The following is a 20,193-nucleotide window of genomic DNA, read 5'->3' as shown; positions in this document are numbered from 1 at the left end:
TGACATCCATCCACGTCGTTAACTGGCTCAGCCGACCATCCTTTTTTATCCCTGATCGGTACTCCATGGGTCTGTGGACTCCAGTTTGTTTATTCAGTAGGACCCCCGCGCCGTGTCTGGTTTGGGGCCGTCATGGAAAAAGCCGCTGTGAATGTTCTTTACGAAACTTCGTGGAAACACGCCGTCGTTCCTCTTGAGTGCACACGGCGGAGTGGGAACGCGAGCCGTGTGCCCTTTTCCGTCGAAGGAAAGCGCCCAGCTTGCCTTCCAGAGTGGCCACGCCGTGTTACAGTCTGGCCAGCGACGCACAATCCCGGCCGTTACCCTTCTCGCCCACATTTGGTCACGCTAACTTTTGTGCGGTAAACGCACCTAACAAAACTTACCTCAGCGCGCTCCGTGCTCCCGCAGCGCCCTGCGCCCGTCACCAGGACTCAATTCCACACACCTCGCCACCCGTCGTGGAGACTCCTCCCCAACAGGCGGCCGCCACTGTGCTCCCTCCCCCAGCGCCCGGCAGTCGCATGCTACGTGGCCCACCCCACCTGCTTTCTTGCTCTCCGGCCGGAAGGCTCCGTGTTTCCCAGGGTCGCCGTGTGGGTATGTCGCGCCCCCTTCCTTCAGATGGCCGAATGATGCCCCACCGTTTGGAGAGGCCACGTTTCTCCTGCTCGCGCCTCAGCTGACGGACGTTTGCCGTGACTCCACCTTTCGGCTGCTGGGCGCACCACGGTTTTGTCTGGACACCCGTCCCGCCTGTTTTGAGTGTATACCTGGGGCGGAAGTGCGGGTCCTGGCATCGTCCCGCGTCCGCCGGGGCTATTTGTGTCGACGCTCTACGTCAGAGCAAGGAGCGTCCCTTCTATTATTAGCTGACGGTTCAGAACATCCAGAACGGATACTGCATTTTATCACAGGTTCTCCTGCATTGACTGACGTGATCGCACAACTGCTCCTTTTATTACGTCCACTTGGGAAAATATTCTGAATGATTTTAAAAACCTTAAACCGACTCTGAACTCCCGGGGAGAGCTCAGCTTCACACCGCGTGTGGATATCACAGTGACTCTTAGCCTCTCCGCTGTCCTGAGACAGGACAGAAGGGTAAATGCTGCCCTGCGAGAAACGGGCCCAAATGCTTAGACTCCCCGGTTTTGTCCCCATCTTGTATCTGGGCCCAGTCGTGGTTCCTGCCTCCTTACCTCCCTGCCCCCACAGAGCCAGTGTTCAGTGGGCTTTGGTGGGTCGTTCAGTGCACCATCGCTGGGCATGGAGCTCCAACTCCTATGTAGTCTGCAAAGCCCAGCTCAAATGTCACCTCCTCTTTAAAGTCCTTCCCTACTTCATGATCTGCATAATCATCCCTTCTCATACTGTCTCCCTGGCTAGATTTAGTTTTTAATTTACATCCAAGTTAGCTAGCATGTAGTACAATAATGATTTCAGGAGTAGATGCCACTGATGTTTCTCCTACATATAACACCCAGTGCTCATCCCAACCAGTGTCCTATTCAATGCCCCTCCCCATGTAGCCCATCCCCCCTCCCACACCCCCTCCAGCAACCCTCTGTTTGTTCTCCGTATTTACGAGTCTCTTCTGTTTTGTCCCCCTCCCTGTTTTTATATTATTTTTTCCCTTCCCTTACGTTCATCTGTTTTGTCTCGTAAAGTCCTCATATGAGTGAAGTCATATGATTGTTGTCTTTCTGTGACTAATTTCACTTAGCATAATACCCTCCAGTTCCATCCATGTGGTTGCAAATGGCAAGATTTCGTTCTTTTTGATCGCAGAGTAATACTCCATTGTGTGTGTGTGTGTGTGTGTGTGTGTGTGTATCTCCCACATCTTCTTCATCTATTCATCCATCGATGGACATCTGGGCTCTTTCCATACTTTGGCTATTGTCGATAGTCGGGGTGCCTGTGTCCCTTCGAAACAGCACACCTGTATCCGGTGGATAAATGCCTACTAGTGCAGTTGCTGGGTCGTAGGGTACTTCTATTTTTAGTTTTTTGAGGAACCTCCATACTGTTTTCCAGAGCGGCTGCACCAGCTTGCATTCCCACCTGCAGTTCCCCTGCCAGATTTTAAGCCCACTGAGGAGAGGGGCACATCGTGCTTATCTCTGTGTTTATAGAGACTGTCATTATGTAGTGTGTGTTCAGTAAGTGTTCAGTGAACTGAATTAGTAAATCCTTCAGGCAGAACAAATAGCAGCAGAACAGGAAAAGCCGAGGGGTCACTACCTTCTATATCGGCTTTTTTTTTTGAGTGACAAAACACTTTTTTCGAAGGAACCCCTTCGCGGCACCCAGCCCAGCAGGCACAGACAAGAAGAGGTGCTCTGGCGGAGGTGGGGGTGCTGGGAGCAGAGAGCCCCATCCCTCAGCTCCCCAGACCTCGAGGGGGTCCCCAGCTCACCACCTCTCCCAGAGCAAGTCCAGAGGCCGGATGGGAGGAAGGCCCAGCCCCAGGTCATGCCGAGCCGCGGGCTCAGCTGGAGCGAAGCAGCCGGTGGCGCCTCTCCAACACCCCATGGCCCTGATGACCACCCGCTGACCCGCATTTGTCCCCCTTGTCGGTCCGGCCGGTTTCAAGCCAGGCGCGAGGCCGCAGCCCCGTGAGTTAGTGGTTGTGCTTGTGAGGAGTGGGCGGCACAGGGAGAGGAGCGCTGAGCTCAGGCGGGACACCTCTCGGGGCCTCAGCTTCCCCGTCTATGAAATGGGCACAGAGGCTGGCAGCTGGTCCAACCAGCATCCCACGATGGTCCCCACTTGTGCCGTTGTGAACATCCGTGCGTCCCGTTCAGCTCCCGGGTGGCGTTTCTCCTGTGGGGGCGTCAAATGTTGACCCCGTTTCCTGTGCTCTGTCCGAACCCTGAACGTTCAGCAGGCTGCTCCTCTTGAACTGCTCCTGCCCGGGGCCCCGCACCTTCCGCCGGCCCACCCGCCCGCCCGCACCCTGTGCCCGGCCCGCCTACCTGCCCACACCCTGCACCACCCACCCGTGCCCTGCGCCCTGTTCTGGCCTGGCTTCCTTCCTCTACTTTGGTCTGAGACCCTCTGACGGAGAGGTCAGCAACAAAACCACTGAAACGCTTGACTTCTTGCATTTCTTGCAAGTCTGGGATCCGAAGTGTTGAAAACCTCTTTTGTGTTCCTTACTACAATTACTAGCACCCAAAAGAACGTAAACATACTATAAATCTTTATATAAAAGTGTGCCCTTCCATTGGAAATCTCTTAATCAAATAGGGCTTTAAAAATCATTTCATCTTCGCTGTACATCCGTGGATGACTATCCTTTTTGCGAGGGTTCCTCCCCAACTGCCTTTTCATTTTATGTCCTTTACGGCCGTCAGCACCGAGAACCATTTTGTTACTGTTTAAGGAGGCAGGAGCGAAAGGAGTTCTGTTGTATAAATGACATTCGGTCGGTAATCCGCCAAAAGCACATAGTGATCCGTCCTCGGATTGTCTTTAACGTGAAGGTTTTCGGCTGGTTTCTTCTTAGCACCTTCTCCGCAGAGACACCAACCCTGCGAGCTGTCGCTCTGCTGGAGGTTTGCACCCCCTGGGGGCCGCGCCACCGAGGGAGGCCCGGGGTGCGGGGCAGGAGGGGAAGGAGACCTCGGCAAAGAGCGCACATGAAGCAGGGTCCCCCCTGGAGCTCGGTGCCCGGCTGCCCTTGGGAAGCCCTCAGGTACCCTGGAGAGTCCGTGAGTCGCCCCTGGTTTCTGCGCCTTCTCGGTCTTGCGTGGGCTCCGCAAGCTCACAGACGGCGTCAGGCTCCCGTGGGCACCGCCCCCACCGCTTCTCTAGCCCCCTTCTCCCTGGGTGACTTCAGCGGCTCCCAGGACCCTGGAACTGGAAGTGCGTTAATGACCCCCAAATCCTTGCGTCCCGATGTCCAGCCGCGACGTCTCTCCTGAGCCACGGACCCACCGGATTGCCCCCCGTGAGTGTCCCGTCCACGCGTCACCCGCGCCGTGCCCCAGGCAGACCTGCTCCTCCCCACCAAACGTGCCCTCCTTTCTTGGGTGTCACTGCAGCACGAGTGTCCCTGACCCACGTGACCCTCCAGTGTCCCGATGCCCTTGCCACTGGCCACTGTGCCTCTGCTCCCTGAGTCCTCTCGTCCACCGCCTGCTCCTCTCCACCCAGTGGTCTCTGCCTTGTCTGGGTCCTGAGCGTGTGTCACCGGCTACGGGCACATCCTACCCCACCTCCATCACGCTGGTCTTCTCCTGCCCGGACTCGCCCCTGCTTCCGGAATGTTCTTTCCAGAATGCAGATGTGACTGCGTGGGTGCCTTGCTTCAAGCCCCCCGCAAACAGGATAAGGTCTTGCCTCGGTCCCCGGCTGCGGGACGCTGGTTTCTGCCGAGCTGCTCGCAGCCCCCGCACCTTGCCCATCCCCGGGCCCAGCTCTCCGCCTGGCTGTCTCTCTGGGCAAATTCCACACAGCCTGGAGTGTCAGCTCCGTCACCGTCTCATCTGGGAGGCTTTCCAGCCCAGCCCGTGTCCCCGTCTGTCCACACACGGCACACCGTCCCGTCACTGTCACTGCCGTGAGCGACTTGAAGGCGGGTCTTCCCCGTGGGAACTTCCGAGCTTCACAGGAGGCGTCGCAGGCAAGGGGGTCCCTCACCCACGAGGGGCGTTGGCGGGGTGCACGGCGGCCGCAGAGGGAGGGGACGCCCCTGCCACCCACCAGCGGCCTCGCCCAGCCCAGCAGCCTGTCTGAGCGTCAGCCTCTCGGCCCGACAGCAGGTGCCAGACGAAGGGCTTCCTGCCTCTGCTGCGTCCCACTGGGGAACCCGAGGCATGTCATCCGCACGACGGGTGCCCTCTGGGAGCCCCCGTGACCACGGTCAGCGGTGACACCGAAACCCTGCCCGTGGGTCGTGGTGAACAGAGCTGACAAATGTTTGCATGACTCGTGTCCACGTGTGAATTTAAAAAAAGTCTAAACAGCATCTCACCTATGCGTTTTGGAGTCAGACGGTCCTGGATTTTAATTCCGACTCTGCTGCGTCGGCTGTGAGGCCTGTCGAGTCCTGGGTGTTGGACACCAGGGGACACCGTGACACCGAGGTGACAGGAGGTGTACCTCTTACTGCCGGCCACGCGGGGATGCAGCGAATACCGTTTCCCTCAAACATGCCTGTATCCCCTCAGAGTCCTTGACAGTCCCTGTTGTCTGTTTTGTTTTCCGGTGGCTTCTCTCTCTGTCTCGCCCGCATCCCAGCCTGGGACGTCCCTGGGGCCAGCACCTGACTCTCCTCTGCCCCTGGCACCCGCTCCTGCGAGGCCTGCGGTCCTCCTCGGGAGGGCCTCCTTCTGGGCCCGTTAAAAACCCACATGGCCCAGGTCTGCGTGCTTGGCTATCGTTGCTTCAAACTCACGACCGGGGAAACGTGACAAAGCCTGAGCTGGCGCTTTCGCTGCCAGTGACCCCAGTGGCTTTCCCGTCTGCACGCACCGTCCGGAGCCTGGAGGGGCCCCGGGCAGGCGGCCTGCGGCCCTGTGCTGGGGACCCACCGGCCGGCCGTGTGCACCAGCACAAGCCCTCGGGGTGCAAGCCCTCACTGGTGTGGGCGGGAGCCAGCAGGCTGGCAGGGAGGGGACGGGGCCAGAGAGGGCAGGGGCTGGGACCGGGCCCCTCTGTCTGGGGTTCTGAGTCCCTGTATCCTGCCGGCCCCTCTACTTGTGGGAAAGGGGTGCAGGCATCTCCCCTAGAGGGCCCACGCCAGTGGCCCCAAGCTCCCTGTGGTGGGGGGGGACCCCTGAGCAGGTGGCCCTGTACTGGCGAGCAGCTCTCAAGCAGTGAGGAGGCAGCACAGGCCACGTGGCCTCCAGACCACTTTCCGGAGCCCTGGTGCTTTCTCGGGGCCACCGGGCACGGTCCCCATAATGACACGGGGACGTACCTCTGACCACCAGCCCCTCCATCCCAGGACCAAGTGCCAAGAGGGGGGCTCAACTCCGGGGACTGGGCTTTCCCTCCTCCAGGCCCCGAGAGCTTGTGTTTTCCCCGCCCGTGACATTTTTCTTTACATATGTGATAGTTCAAATGACTCGAGAAATGGGAAGTGGGAAGAGAAGGTTCTGGAAACCCCCCTCCCCCGAGCTTTTCTAATGCCGGCGCGGCGTTAGAAGCTGTCTGTGGCAGGCGCGGAGGCAGGGGCTCCGGGGGTGGCAGAGGAGGGGGGTTTCCTTTGGAAGTCACCTTCATTAGAACGATTAGAACAAGGTCACGAAGACAGTCCAATGCAACCGACCTTCTGTTGTTAACAAAACATTCGTGCCCGGGAGGAATTTTCGTACCTGCAAGATGGGGCAGCGTGGACGGCCGCCGGGCGCCCCCGACTCGTCACTAGCGTCTGACCGGTTGCCCCTCTCATTCCGTCTTGCTCCGCACCTCGCGTTCCCTTTGCTAAAGTGGAAGCAGTCCTGAGGGGAGGGGCGCCCGGGGGGCTCAGTCAGTTAAGTGTCTGGCTCCGGTCACCATCTCACGGTTCGTGGGACCGAGCCCCACGTCGGGCTCTGCGCTGACCCCGAGGAACCTGCTGGGGGTTCTCTCTCTCCCCCTCCCTCTCTGTCCTTCCCCTGCTGGCTCTCCGTGTCTTTGGGGAGCTGGGAGAAAATCTGGAAATGTTCTTCTGGTCCACGAGGGGAGGGGGTGACAGGTGGAAAGACAGGTCCAGAGAGGAAAAGGGGCCCAGGAAGCCCGAGCTTGCGCCGGGCCTAGCGTCCGGGTCCGAGCGTTCCCTCCGGGCGGTCAGGACCCTGAGCTGCCGTGTGCCGCTGGGAGGGAGGAAGGTGTCGGGGGAACTCGGGGGCACCCCCAGTCCTTAGAGCGTGGGGGAGCACCTCGCATCGACAGGGGGTCCTCCTGCTGAGAATCACCTGTGCTTCCCTGAGAGACTGGGGTCGTGTTTCCAAGCAGGCGGGACGTCACTGCAGCCCGGGCCCCTCTCTCTGCCGGGTCGGGTCCCTGCTGGAGGCGGCAGGTGCCTCTGTGAAGGGGGGGACATCCAGTCTCCTGGTCACTGGTGACACTGGTGACACGATGGTGGCTTCTGACTCAGGCCAGGGCGCGGGGAGTCCCCACCACGTGGGCACTGAGGGACACAGCGTTCCAGAAGCCTTTGGGCATGAAGGGCCTGATGGGAGTGATTCTTGGCCTTTCTTGCCGCTGGAGCGGCGTCCTGAGGGCGGGGGGAGGCAGTGCCGGAATGTGCCGGCCCGGTGAGGGTGTGAACGGGGGCGGGGGGAGGGGAGCCCGGGCGTGAACGGAGGGGCAGGCAGGAGCCCGGGCCTGGTGAGGGCGTCCACGTGTCCAGCGGCCCTCAGTATTTCATCCTTAGTTTGACGATCAACCACAGCAGTTCGTGGCGCTCCCCTCCTACGGCCAAGATCGGGACGGTGAGGTCACAGGGATCACGGAGTGGGGTCACAGGGATCGAGGACAGCGCAGTCACAGAGAAGTTGGCAAAGTGCAGACGCCGTCAATCCCTCCATCCCAGTGTCCTCACAACCTGGCTTGTGCCTCAGGTCCCCTCGGGTCCCAGGCGGCAGCACCAGCAGGGGTCGCCCGTGACTGTTTGTGAGGTTGTTGCTGACGTTCTGGTCACGGGCATTTTCCTCTTGCAGTCGGTTGGTTCACAGTCAGGCTCCAGCACATTCACAGGGGCTGTGTGTGTGTAAGTGCAGGTGTGTGTGTGTGTGTGTGTGTGTGTCAGTGTGACGCGTAAGTGCACGTATGTGTGAGCACGAGCGTGTGCGTGTATACGTGCATGTGAGCGAGTGTAAGCGTGATGCGTAAGCACGTGTATGTGTGGTGTGGGTGCATCGTGTGCACGTGTGTGCGCGTGTATGTGCGAGTATTGAGCGTGCGTGTATGTGTGTGTGTGTATGTGAGTGTGCGTGTGTGATGTGTCGGTGCGCGTGTGTGTGCATGTGTGGGAGCACGTGAGCGTGTGCCCCGAGGCGTGTGTGAGCAGAGGGGGAGCAATCCCGAAACCAAAGCCTGCCTTCAGCGACTGTCGGTAACGAGCCCTCGTTTCCGCCCCCCCTCTCTCCTTCCCTCGAAACCGGTACGTCCTTCACGAGCTCAGATGGACGCGAGCCCGCAGCTCCGCCGACAGGCGTGAGTCCGAAAGAACGCCGGCAGGGACTCGGCAGATACTTGCACACCCACGTGCACAGCGGCGGTTCCCGCTACGGCCAGAAGGCGCACGCGAGGTGCCGTGCACCGACGAGCCAGGGGATCCGCAAAATGTGGTTTACACACGGGATGAAATACCGCGTAGCCTTGAAAGGGAAGGCGGTTGTGACACAGGAGACGGCCCGGATGAACCTCGAGGACACCGCGCTCGGGACGTGAGCCGGGACGTGAGCCGGTTCACGTACACGAGGCGGGCTAGCGCCGCTCACTCACGGGGACGGGGGGGGGGGGGGGGGGGGGGGGAGGCATGGTGGCTGCCGGGGCCCGGGTGGGGGCGGGGAGCTATCATTTAGCGGCTCAGAGTGATCGTCGCACGGGACGATGAAAGCGTTCGGGGGGCGGGCGGTGGGGATGGTGGCTCGAGAGCGTGGATGTGGTCACTGCCAGTGAACGTACGATCACGAGCGGTCACTGTGGGACATTCTGCGTGACGTGTGCGTGAGCACACGTACACACACATATGCACACACACAAGTCAAATGGGCCGTGTGCACCAAAACCTCGCCGAAGCGCGGTTCGTTCCGGCAAACCCCAAGGCAAGGCACCGTTCACTGCCCCTTCGGCTCCTGGCTCTGAAGGTTGGTAAGACAAGGGTTTGACACGAGGCCGCAGTGTGACCCTCACCTGTGCCTGGTGACTCACGGGCCTCGTGCCGTGGCAGGAAGCGCGGAAGGGAGCCCCTCTGAGGCCGCAAGGCCGGTCCGCGCTCTTCTGAAGACGTCCGGTGCCGACCATCCCCGAGAGCTCCGCCTCGTCGTCCCAAGGGGGCCTCGGCTTTCTGGGCCCATGCCCGACGGCGTGGCGCCCGGTAGGACGAGGGGCCACGGCCGAGATTTGCGCGCGCGAGAGGCGCCTGGCCCAGGCTGTGGCAGCTACTGAGGTCGTGCTGGACTCGGAACTCCCTCGGGGGACCCCCACCCCCTGCTCTTGCTCGCGCTCCTTGTCTGCCTGGCCGAGCGCCTTCGAGGCAGTGAGGTGGCAGCCCGCACCGTGTGGTTGGGTGACCGTGGCCAGGAGGGTGCGGGCGGAGCCCCGTCGGGGGACCGTTGCAGGTCTAGGCAGGATGTGACGGGGGCGGGACGAGACTCGGCCTCCTCGGGTTGGGACACGTCTCGGAGGCAGCGCTTGTCAGGACACGCCGCCGGGTGACACGTCGGGACGTGCCGTCAGGTGGACGTGGCGCGTGCGTTAAACAGAGCGGACGGGCACGGTCCCGGGCTCTGTGCTCGGTGGATGGCGACGCCATTTCCTGAGATGGGGACACGAGGGAGGAGTGGGCTGGGCTGGGGGCACGCGGGGAATCAGAAGTTTGGTCTGGACACGTGAAATCTGGGATGCCCGCTCACCATGTGGGTGGAGAGGCCAGGCAGGCAGGTGGGCCTGGGGGTCCGGGTTCACGGGAAGCACGTGGGAGAGGCACACTGAGCGGGAAGATGGCCCAGAGCTCCGCACGTCCTAGATCAGGCCCGGAGCGGGGAGCGGGGAGCGGGGAGGGCGCCCAGTGGCTTTGCTGTCGGGGGCAGAGCTTACGGGCGGGGGTTGCCACATGGTCCCACCCACACCACGATGATGGCACCCACCCTGGGAAGTGTGGTCCCGTGACCCAGAAGAGCAGAGGTCGGGGGGGACCATCCCACGCCGGGAAGGGAGGAACACCGAGCCTCGCGGCATCTCGGAAAACCTGTGTCCTGACTTCTTTCAGGAATGTTCTCGGCGACACCACAGCCTGAGTTCTCCTGATGGCGTCGTGATGGGGGAGACACGTTTGTTTGAAACCTGTTCATAAAAAAACCACAATTTTGACTTTTGACAAAAAGAAGAATTGATCGAAAAACCCCTGGAACCAAGGACTTGAGGGCGACGAGGACACTCCGTCCCTGTCACCCCTCCTCCCTGCGTGTGGGTTCTGTTCGTGCTCGCCGACTTCCTCTCCCGGGTGACACAGCCCGTGCGGCCCCGTTGTCGGAGCCTGGGCGCCGGGGAGGGCCGTGTCGGCCGCACCGCGTTTCAGCGCTTAAAGCCTCGAGGGAGGGCTCCAGTTGTGCGGAGGCCAAGTGCCTGCCCCATCCGTCAGCCGTACTCAGGGTTTGGAGGGTTTGCGGCCGAGCACGTACCTCCAGCCGGGACCGTGTGATGGGGGCTGTGGAGCGGACGACCCCTCAGAATAAAAGGGAAGTGCTGCTGGACCAAACGATACATGTTCCTGCAAAACCAGGTCAATAAAGACCCGTCTTTTCTTGACCCGGGGAGGGACCTCCTTCACGGCGGACACAACGCTTCGATTATTTGGCAAATACTCACTCCCCTCCCGCTGCAGGAGGGGCCGTGTGATCCGCACCATCGGGGCGGTGGAGGCTTGAAGCCCGTTTCCGTGGTGGGCTCACGCCCTCGTGCGTCGGCCTTCTCCAGCAGTGGCACACAGGCCACTCGTCCCTCAGGGACGGGAGACGCCGGAGCGGGGCCGTCCCAGCCGCGTGCACATCTGGCACCGGGGTCAGCTCACCGTCTGCCCAGCTGCGCTCACACCCGCGGGCACGCGGAGTCCCCGTTGGAGCGCTGCACAGGGCTCCTTACACAACAGCATTACCGCAGGGGAGCCAGCTGACACGGCTGCCGCGGCTTCCTGTCCCAGCCTCAGCCCCACAGGCTCTCTGGGGCTCAAGTTCACCCTCTTCTCTTTCCCTGATGCCCCTTCGGAGCCACGGACGCGGCCCGTGTCCTCCTCCAAACCCCGCACGTCTGCCACTCGGGGTCTCCTGACCGCTCCTCGTCGGTCACTGTGTGGTCCTGGCTCGGGCCTCATCGTCTGTGCCCGACGTGACCTCAGCGGCCGCGGTTAGGTTCCAGAACTTGTAAAGAACTGTTCAACTCGGTAAAGAAAACAATTTGAGTTTTTAGGAGACGGACGCGTGCTTTGAACGGATGCTTCGTGAAAAGAAGTTACAGAAACGGCCAGTGAACACACAGAGGTGTTAAAACCACGATGAGGTGTCACTCCAGACCCACCAGAAGGATAACATTACAAGGACGGACCACACGAGTGTTGGCCGGGGGGCGGGGCGCCCGGGGCCCCGCGTGTGGCGGGGCTGGGGCACGGTGGCACGGTCACTTCGGCACATGCTGCGGCGGTTTCCAATGAGTTTGAGCTTATCCGTACAGAACGCCGCAGCCAGAACGAGCCGCTTACCGCACGGCCCCCCGCAATCCCACCGCTAGATGTTTCCCTGGGAGAGACGAACACTCAGTCCGCTAGGAAGACTTGGTGTGCAGCGGTTTTTAGCAGCTTTATTCGTGACCTCCCAAACCGCCGGGCGGAGAACGGATAAGCCCCTCGAGGTAGATCCACACGACGGAACGTATCGCTCGGTAATAAAAAGGAACAAACTTGATTTTCTCAACCGCGTGCACGACCGAAGCCGTTCAGCTGAGCGCCAGAAGCCAGGCGTGTGCGCTGACTGACGTCCCGTTTGTGGGATTTCAGGCCAGGGAAAAGGAGCCCCCCGTGACATCCAGCAGACCAGTGGCGGCCCGTGGCCAGAAGGGGGGCGTAGGGGACTGGCCACAAAGGGGCGCGAAGAGACGTTTCGGGGTGGTCGAAACGCTTCGTGCGCTGACGGGGATGTTGACACCGGTGAGAACTCACTGAAGTACACGCTTCAAGTGGATGGATTTTTATGTCTGGAAATCCTCCCTCAATAGCGCTGATGAACCGCCTGTTTTCCCGTCTTCCTCAGTAATCAGTCCTGCAGAGATAGTACCTCCTACATCACAGATCTGACCGTGTCTCTCCCCTGCGTAAACCTCCTGAGGTTCAGGGGCGCCCGGGTGGCTCAGTCGGTTGAGTGTCCGACTTCAGCTCAGGTCACGATCTCACAGTTTATGAGTTCAAGCCCCGCGTTGGGCTCTGTGCTGACGGCTCGGAGCCTGGAGCCTGTTTCAGATTCTGTGTCTCCCTCTCTCTGACCCTCCCCCGTTCATGCCATGTCTCTCTCTGTCTCAAAAATAAAAAAATAAAAAAATGTCTTTTAATAAAAATGATCACATGTATCCGATGCATGTACAAATACAGATTTATACATATGAGTGTTTTAAAGCATTGTATGAAACCCGGGGTGCCTGGGTGGCTCGGTCGGTTGGGCATCCGACTTCAGCTCGGGTCATGATCTCATGGTCCACGAGTTCGAGCCCCGCGCCGGGCTCTGGGCTGACAACTCGGAGCCTGGAGCCTGCTTCCCATTCCGTGTCTCCCTCTCTCTCTGCCCCTCCCCCGCTCACACTCTTTCCCCTAAAAATAAATAAAAAACATTTAAAAACATTTTTGACAACCTCCCAAGGTTCCTCTTCCTTTTCGGCCCGTTCCGAGCTCCCCGAGCTGCCGTGGCCTCGGATCCGCATGTTCTCTTGGCGTGGCTGAGAGCTGGGCCAGCTGGGTCGGGATGCACGTCTGTCCTCCCCCCTGGCTGTGCTCAGGCTCGGCCCGACGGTCCTGTATCCGTCCCCAGGAGCCGGCTTGAAGCTGGCCTTCCCTCGGGGACGCCCCTGGCCCCCCGCTGAACTTCAGGTCCTGTTGTGCTGTGCCAGTGTCCCTGACGCTCTGTGGCAGAAACATCTGGGGCTTTGGGAGACTCTTGCACCGCGAGCGCCTGCTAACAGCGCCACCCCCGGATGCCGCGCGGGGCCCCGCCCGTGGCAGGTGCTCAGCGAGCTCGGGGAGCGTCGGCCGAGGCAGCGGCTTCGGGCTGTTCTGAGCTCTTGCTCCGCACAGAGCGCTGCCCTCGGGCGCCCCGGTCTCACCCGCTGTCACCGAACACACTTCTGCTTCCTCCCTTTCTGTTTTAGATCGGCTGTCCCATCCCGAGCAGGGGAAGTCCGAGGCCTTCTGCCACACTCACTCGACGGTCCCATTCAAACGGGCTCTTCTGCTGCGTACCTTCCCCCACGATGACATTCGGGGAGAGAAGAGGACTGCTTCCACTTTGCTGGGTGGAACTTGGTGCCAGAACCGATGTAGCTTCAGCCGTGACGTCAGCGTCGGGAAAATCCTCAGCGTGGCCGGCCGTGGTAGTGACAGAGCGCCGTGAGCAGGGCAACGGGTATCCAAGTAAGACGCGGACGGGGAAGGAGAGGCTGGTCCGGGCGCGCACCTGAGCGCACAGGTGCGAAGGACAGACTGGCGCAGTGCTCCAGGTGGCACACAGGCATTCTGTCTTACGTGGGACCGTTCGTAATTTTAACCTCCCCCTGGCCTTCCCCCCCCCCCCTCCTCTTCCATCCCCTTTGTGGCCTCTACAACCGTAGTTGAAAATCCAACCCCAGGAGCCACGTCTGTGGACGCCTCTCTCCAGCCCTCCGTGCCTCCCAGCTCCCTTCCTTCCCAGCTCCGTGTTTTCTCCAGCACCCACCTAGGCCTTTCTCCCAAACACAACAGGAGACTGGGGCGGGGGGGTCCTACCCGCTTATTTCCCTCACAGAACTTCCTGGAAATTTGTCTCCCTGGATGGAAAACAAGCTCCCACCAGGAGCCTCGTCACATTGGGACAGTGGCTTTTCTTTTGTTTTTTCTTTTTTTTTAATTAAAAAAAATTTTTTTTAATGTTTATTTATTTTTGAGAGAGACAGAGAGACAGAATGTGAGTGGGTTAGGGGCAGAAAGAGGAGACACAGAATCCAAAACGGGCTCCAGGCTCCTAGCACAGAGCCCGACGCAGGGTTCGAACTCACAGACCGTGAGATCATGACCTGAGCCGAAGTCAGACGCTCAACTGACGGAGGCCCCGGGCGCCCGAGGACAGTAGCTTTTCTCGACTGGGAGCAGACTGGCCTTTGTTGTTTTCTGATGGTTGAGGCGTGGCCCCAGCAGACGGACGGAGGCGGATGTCCTGTGGTGCACATGCCCCTGCCCTTGTGTTGAAGACCGGTGCTCTCCGGAGAGGCAGCTCCCGCCGCGGCTCGGGAAGGGGACGCAGCTTGACTCTCTCCGGCGCGAAGAGTAAGCCAGGGCTGGGGGCTCCCCCGAGCCACCTCCTGGAGCAGCCAAAACCCCAGCAGTTTCCCCCACAGGTTCCGCCTTTGGGGAAAAGAGAAGTCGACCTCAGCAGCCTGTGCCTGAGGTCACGCACTGGGGCCCCGTCCTGGAGCTTGGGTTCCCCGGGCCACTCGCCAGCCAGGATAACCTCAGGGCTCTTCCCTCCTGCCCCCCATCGAACCCCGCCGGAACAGGAGGGGACTGATGACACAGTGGGAGGCATGAGATCCAGGCCACCTTGTCTCCGGGGGGTTGTGACCCAGGGGGTTCGCAGCCCTGTGGTGGCCTGGTGGGAGCGGGGCCGGGCAGGGCGGCTCCGGACTGCCTCCTGGATCCCTCCCAGGTCAGTTTCCTCTCTGCCAGGCTGCTGTGAGGACCACGCCGACTACACCGTGCGACCGTGTACGTCCGTGTGGGACCGTGTACGTCCGTGTGGGACCGTGTACGTCCGTGTGGGACCGTGTACATCCGTGTGGGACTGTGTACGTCCGTGTGGGACCGTGTACGTCCGTGATCTTGCACGTGCGGCCCACATCGTGGCGGCTTAGAACATCCTGCCTGTCCTCTGACGCTCCTCTTAGCAGTAAAAGTGGCCTGCGTTTCCTCTCCTTGAATCGGTGTGGGCTCGTGACTACCCATCCCGTAGGACAGAAATGGTGCCTCTGAGCTCTCGGCTGGGTGACGAACGGCCCGTCACATCCCGCACCTGCCACTGGAGCCCCTGAGCCGCCGCGAGACACATGTGAGCCCTCTGAGGTCACCATGCCGGAGAGACCGCACCGACAGACCCTGAGACTGCAGCCAGCCCGGCTTTCACACTCGTGAGGGAAACACTGGTTCAGGCCCCCAAGATCTGGGGTCTGGCCTGGGAAGCAGCGGATGGGCTGGAACCCGCTTGCGGAGATACGGTGACGTAGGTAAACACAGCAGAGAGATACGAGGCGGTTCCCGTGCAGGGATGTGGCAACAATCGCAATCCCACAGCCTAACGCCCTTTGCAAACGGAAGAGGTGGTTGGTTGTTAAGGTGACTCACGCTCTTCCGATTGTTCTCAAACGCTAATACTTCCCTCAGCCGGAGCCAAGGCGCCATGCTTCTCCGGTGGAAGCTTCCGGACGTGTACAGAGAAGGCCTTGGTCAGGCCACGGACGCTTGTCCGGTGCGGACAGATGTAGGAAACCACCTGTCATTTCCCTCCGACCGTCCGCCCCTGGGCCCACAGCAGATCAGTGGGATACAGGTGCGTTTCCAGAACTGGTGCTCGTCGTGTGTCCACAAACCTGGCTCCTTGCCTTAGGGTGGGCTCCAGGAAGGGGCTTCCTCTGATTTCCTCCCGCTGCTCCTTTCGCGGCCTCCACCCTCGCCTACTTTCTCCTACACCAAAACCTCCCTCCGGGCACAAATCTTCATCTGTAGCACCTAACACGGGGCGTGGATGCTTGTGGAATAACTGGGCCCCCCTCATTCTGGCCCACTCCCTCAGTGCGCTCCGAGCAGACCCCCAATCGCATGCAAGATTCTGCGTGCGGACAGAGCGGCTCAGGGGACTGTTCGCTGGCCCCTGGTGAGTGCAGACCCGGACTGGGGTGGCATTGAGAGAGGTCACCGTCCTCTGTGTTCGCACCTAGTCCGGGGCCAGCTGCTCGTCCCTTCCACCCACCTCGGTCCCCCTGCACTTTCCAAAACAAGAAGTCATTCTCTCTGGTAGAGACTCTGTCTTTCTCCCACCTGTTCTTGCCTGGAAACTCTGAAATAAAGTAAACACGCTGCAATTTTTAAGAGCCTTTACGGCAACACCTTTGTGGATGCAGATCGGGCAGATGGAGCCCTGAATTCGGCTGGCCCCCGGGGTGATATAAATGCCCCTCATTTACTCACCGAAGACCGACTGCCCGCCTCCCGGGTGCGGCTGGGGCACTGGCGCGAGAGGGAAAGTGAGCCCTGGCCTTGCAATGCCTAACCGTGGTTCTTACAGCACACGCTTACACTGCTTTTCCGGAAATACTCGCGACCATGGGAGTACGAGGGGCAGTCTCAGGTCCCTAACACGCCCCATCCCTTCGGAGGTTCTCATGACGCCCAGCGGCGCCCGGAGGGAAGAAGGCCGCTGCTCCTGGCTTCTGCTCCGTGGGTGAGTGGACGCAGTGGTGAGGGCAGGGGAGGACATTCCCGGGGACACGCTCCTCCGTTCCGTGCGGGTCCCCTGTCACCCCGGGACTCCAGGGTCAGGGCGTGTGATGTTCAGATTTGCGGGGACACCCTGTGCGGGAGGCAGGAGCGGGGAGGCCGGAGAGGCCGGGAGGAGGAGGGAGGTTGGCCGGGAGACCCTCGCCCGCAGTGCAGTCTGAGAGCGTTGACGGAGGGGCCTATGGGGCAGATGTACCTGCTGCGGGGGGGACTCGGGACGCAGCCGCGGGGCCGATGCCGTCACGTTCCTGAAGGAGGAGGCCCGACAGGTGCCCCTTCACGGCCACCTCGAGCCCTGTCGCCATCCCCTTCGGTCCCCGCGTGAAATACAAGTCAGCATGAATTTCCCCCGGTTTGTAGTGGTTCGTGGAAACTGACGGAAAGGCTCGCGGTCACTCCACAAGTGGATGGAAAGTGAACTCTGCTTCTCCAGGGAGCCCGTGTTGCCTGTGCGCTCTCTTTCAACCCCCACGGCTCCCGCCTGCTGGCAGCACGGCCGGCCGGGGACGGGGTGACCCCCAAACACCTGAACCACCGGGTGCTCTGCTGAGCAGACTCGAAATCCGCCCTCGGTCCCCGACGCTCCTCTCAGCCAGACACTTGGCCACGTCTGCCCTGGGTCCCCAGGCCGCTGCCCGAGCTCCAGACGGCGATAGGGGTGCCCTTCACGTCCCGCTGCGCACTTGCCCAGCTCCGTCCTCGCGGGGAAGCCGCGTCTCCTGGGCGCAGGGGCGGGTGCGGGGAGAGGGGTGGGGCCGCGTTCGCACAGCGCCGGCCGACCGGGCTTCCCGCCTTGTCCCACCTCCGCCCCAATGCCAGCCTGCCCTCCCCGTCCCTTCCCGTCCCGTCGTAGAGATGCAGGGCCCGCGGTGGGCAAGGAGGGAGGTGGCGGGGCGAGGCCGGAGCCGGGGACCTGTGTGCGCGTAAGTCTAGAGCCCCGTCTGGTCCCGCGGTTCTGATTCAGACGTGGGATAATTTACCTGATTTCAGAACGCGGTGCGAGCAGGACTCTGCTGTGTGTCTGGCAGGGGGGAAGACTGAGGGGGTGCCGTCCGCCCGTGTCACCCGTGCTCAAGTCCCAGGGGGCGAGGGTGAGCCGCCAGAGCCTCGCTCCAGAGGCCCCTGTTCTGTCTGCTTCGGACGGAAGTTCCATCCCAGATCTTCACGAACCCGCGGCAGCCGCTGGGTGGCTCTGTGGGACACTTCTCTGCGGGTGGCATTCACACCGTGTGAAACGACCCGTTTACGAGCGGACAGGGCGGCCGTGTCCAGTATACTGACGGTGCCGTGCGACCACCTTGCGGCTCCCCACCGTCTCGTCACGAATCCCACCCTGTTCCCAGGAAGGAGTAGCCCCCGCCTCAGCCCCCGGCGGCCCCCAGTCGGCTGTCTCCACGGGTCTGCTTATTCCGGGCGGCCCATACTGAATGGAATCACAGCACGGCGCCTGCCTGGCTTGCTTGCCTTGGCCCGTGGTGTGTCGGAGCCCCGTCGCTGTCGCAGCCCCGCTCGCTACCTCGTTCGTCTCGGGGCTGAGTGACGTTCCGCCACTTACCCGTTTATCCGGCGGTGACCGTTCGCACTGTGCAGTCGAGCCGGTCGCCGTCCCCGGCGCTGCGGTGAAGGTCGCGTGCGAGGGTGCGGGCTCCTGTTTTCAGACCAGGGGCGAGCTCCACAGTGGAGCTGCTGAGCCGTCCGGTGATCCCACGCGCAACCCTCCGAGGAACGGCCGGGTTCTCGCGGGGGCCGCCGCCCGGCCTGCCCGCCAGCCGCGTGGGAGCGCTCCGGCTTCTCCACATCCTCCCACGGGAGACGTTTGAGCGCCTGCGTCCACCGCTCACGGTTTGAGGAAGTGGGCTCTCGCCGAACCGTTTTCCTGCTTCACGCTGTCAACTTTCTCTTTCACACCCGGCCCGGGCCGAGTGACTGGGAGGAAGGATACCGCCCGGTGATGCAAAAGGAAATTTCCCCAGCCTCCACACGTCGCCGTGCGTCACACCCCGCCGGGGGCCGCGAGCCTTCACCTGCCGTCACCTCGCCGCCTCCCCGAGAGCAGGCTCCAGACGGGGCTGCGCAGCGGGCAGAGGATGGCGGACGGCGAGTTTGGGTACGTTCTCACGCTGGCCCGGGACTATACGAAGCACGTTCTGCAGGGGCCCCAGCCCGGGTGCCACCCAAGCAGAGTATCCCAAGTGCTACAAGACGTGGCCTTCTCGGTCCAGGGGGAGGTCGAGAAGCAGCTGAAGCCGTGCCTGGACAAGTTCCACGTGGGGTCGGTAGACACGGCCAGGACGATGTTCCACCAAGTGATGGAGAAGGAATTTGAAGACGGCATCATCAACTGGGGCAGGATTGTGACTATATTTGCGTTTGAGGGCATCCTCATCAAGAAGCTTCTCCAGGAGCGGATCGTCCCAGACGCGGATGCGTTCAAGGTTTCCTACTTCGTTGCCGAGTTCATCACGAAACACACGGGAGAATGGATCCGGCAAAACGGAGGCTGGGTATGTGCCGTGGGATATTTCTCGTTGTTCTTACCTCTGAACTAGGAATTGACAGTTTCTCCCCAGTTAAAAAAAAAAAAACTGTTTTCTTCAGGTGGTTTATTTTTAAAGGTTCTCGTTTTTATTAAAAAGCTTGTTTATTTATTTTGGTTGGGGGGGGGGGGCAGAGAGAGAAGAAGAGACAGAATCCCAAGCAGGCTCTGTGCTGTCAGAGCCCCGCTCGGGGCTCGATCTCATGAAAGGTGGACGCCTAACTGACTGGGCCGCCCAGGTGCCCCTGAAGTTTCTCATTTTATAATGAGAAGACATTTCTGGCTCATTTCCAGTGAATCCTAGAACTCTCTAGCTGGAAAACACATGCGGTTCCAGTTTTGACTCCTAAAGGCCTTACGAGTGGGGGTAAGATTTGGGAGCACGAGAGCATCTCCCCAGGGCACCTGTCAGAGGCGCAGTGCCCAGCGGAGGACTTAGCTGTGGCCAGGCTGTCACGACAACGTACAATTAGTACAGAAGGAGGTGGTATCAGATGCTGTTATACTTGGGTATTTACTATTTTGCAAAAGACGGGTACATTTTTGCAAGTTCATTGTTTACAAACTGATTTTCTTTTTTTTTTTTTTTTTTTTCTCAATTTTCCAACATGACAAATTCTGGCTGTTAAAGCCTATTGACTAAAAATAATAATAATAACGTGCTATACCACCAGCAAGAAGCTTCATAGAAGAATTTCCAAGTAACAATTCACTTTATTATCAAAGCCTCAGAAAGCCCAGACTGGGGGGTGGAGGGGCTCTGTTAGAAGGCACTGATAAGGGGCTTTCCACGGCTGGATGTTCATGCTTGTCTTTCTACCCCAGTACCCTTAACACTGACTTATTTTTTCAACTTTATTTTTTAAATGTTTATTTATTTTTGAGAGAGAGAAAGAGAGACAGAGAGAGGGAACAAGCAGAGGACGGCCACAGAGAGAGGGAGACACAGAATCCGAAGCAGGCTCCAGGCTCGGGGCTGTCAGCACAGAGCCCGACACGGGGCTCGAACCCACACACCGTGAGATCAGGACCTGAGCCGAAGTCGGACGCTTAACCGACTGAGCCCCCCAGGTGCTCCTTAACAACTGACTTTTTGAAACTACTTATGGCTCCATGGATCCTCTTTCCAACCCCCAGTCCTAGCCCCCTCCTCTCCCCAGAGGGGAGATATGCATTCTTAGCAATTATTTTCCACGCAAATCTTGCCTATTGA

General features: G+C 60.3%; 1 protein-coding gene and 1 long non-coding RNA gene across 3 annotated transcripts in view; one reads left to right on the top strand and one right to left on the bottom strand.

Moving 5' to 3' along the window:
• The window catches only part of BCL2A1 (BCL2 related protein A1), a 59,987-nt gene that overhangs the window by 32,364 nt on the left and 7,430 nt on the right, over positions 1-20,193 (top strand). The window contains exon 3 of one of the 2 annotated variants that reach the window (XM_042940802.1): positions 13,072-13,333. In XM_042940802.1, coding sequence (XP_042796736.1) covers positions 13,072-13,313 — 242 coding nt within the window. In that variant the 3' untranslated portion in view covers positions 13,314-13,333. Of the gene's footprint in view, positions 1-13,071; positions 13,334-18,235; positions 18,949-20,193 lie in introns of those variants that run through there. The other variant, XM_042940801.1, reaches the window with a different exon arrangement.
• LOC122221511 lies at positions 17,037-18,228 on the bottom strand. Its single transcript, XR_006203268.1, has 3 exons — positions 18,000-18,228; positions 17,425-17,651; positions 17,037-17,163 (listed from the first exon to the last, which is right to left on the bottom strand). It is a non-coding gene; the product is annotated as an uncharacterized LOC122221511 (long non-coding RNA).

Source organism: Panthera leo, chromosome B3, assembly GCF_018350215.1.
Source record: "Panthera leo isolate Ple1 chromosome B3, P.leo_Ple1_pat1.1, whole genome shotgun sequence".
Classification (NCBI taxonomy): domain Eukaryota; kingdom Metazoa; phylum Chordata; class Mammalia; order Carnivora; family Felidae; genus Panthera; species Panthera leo.
This window is presented reverse-complemented; position numbering and strand designations above follow the sequence as displayed.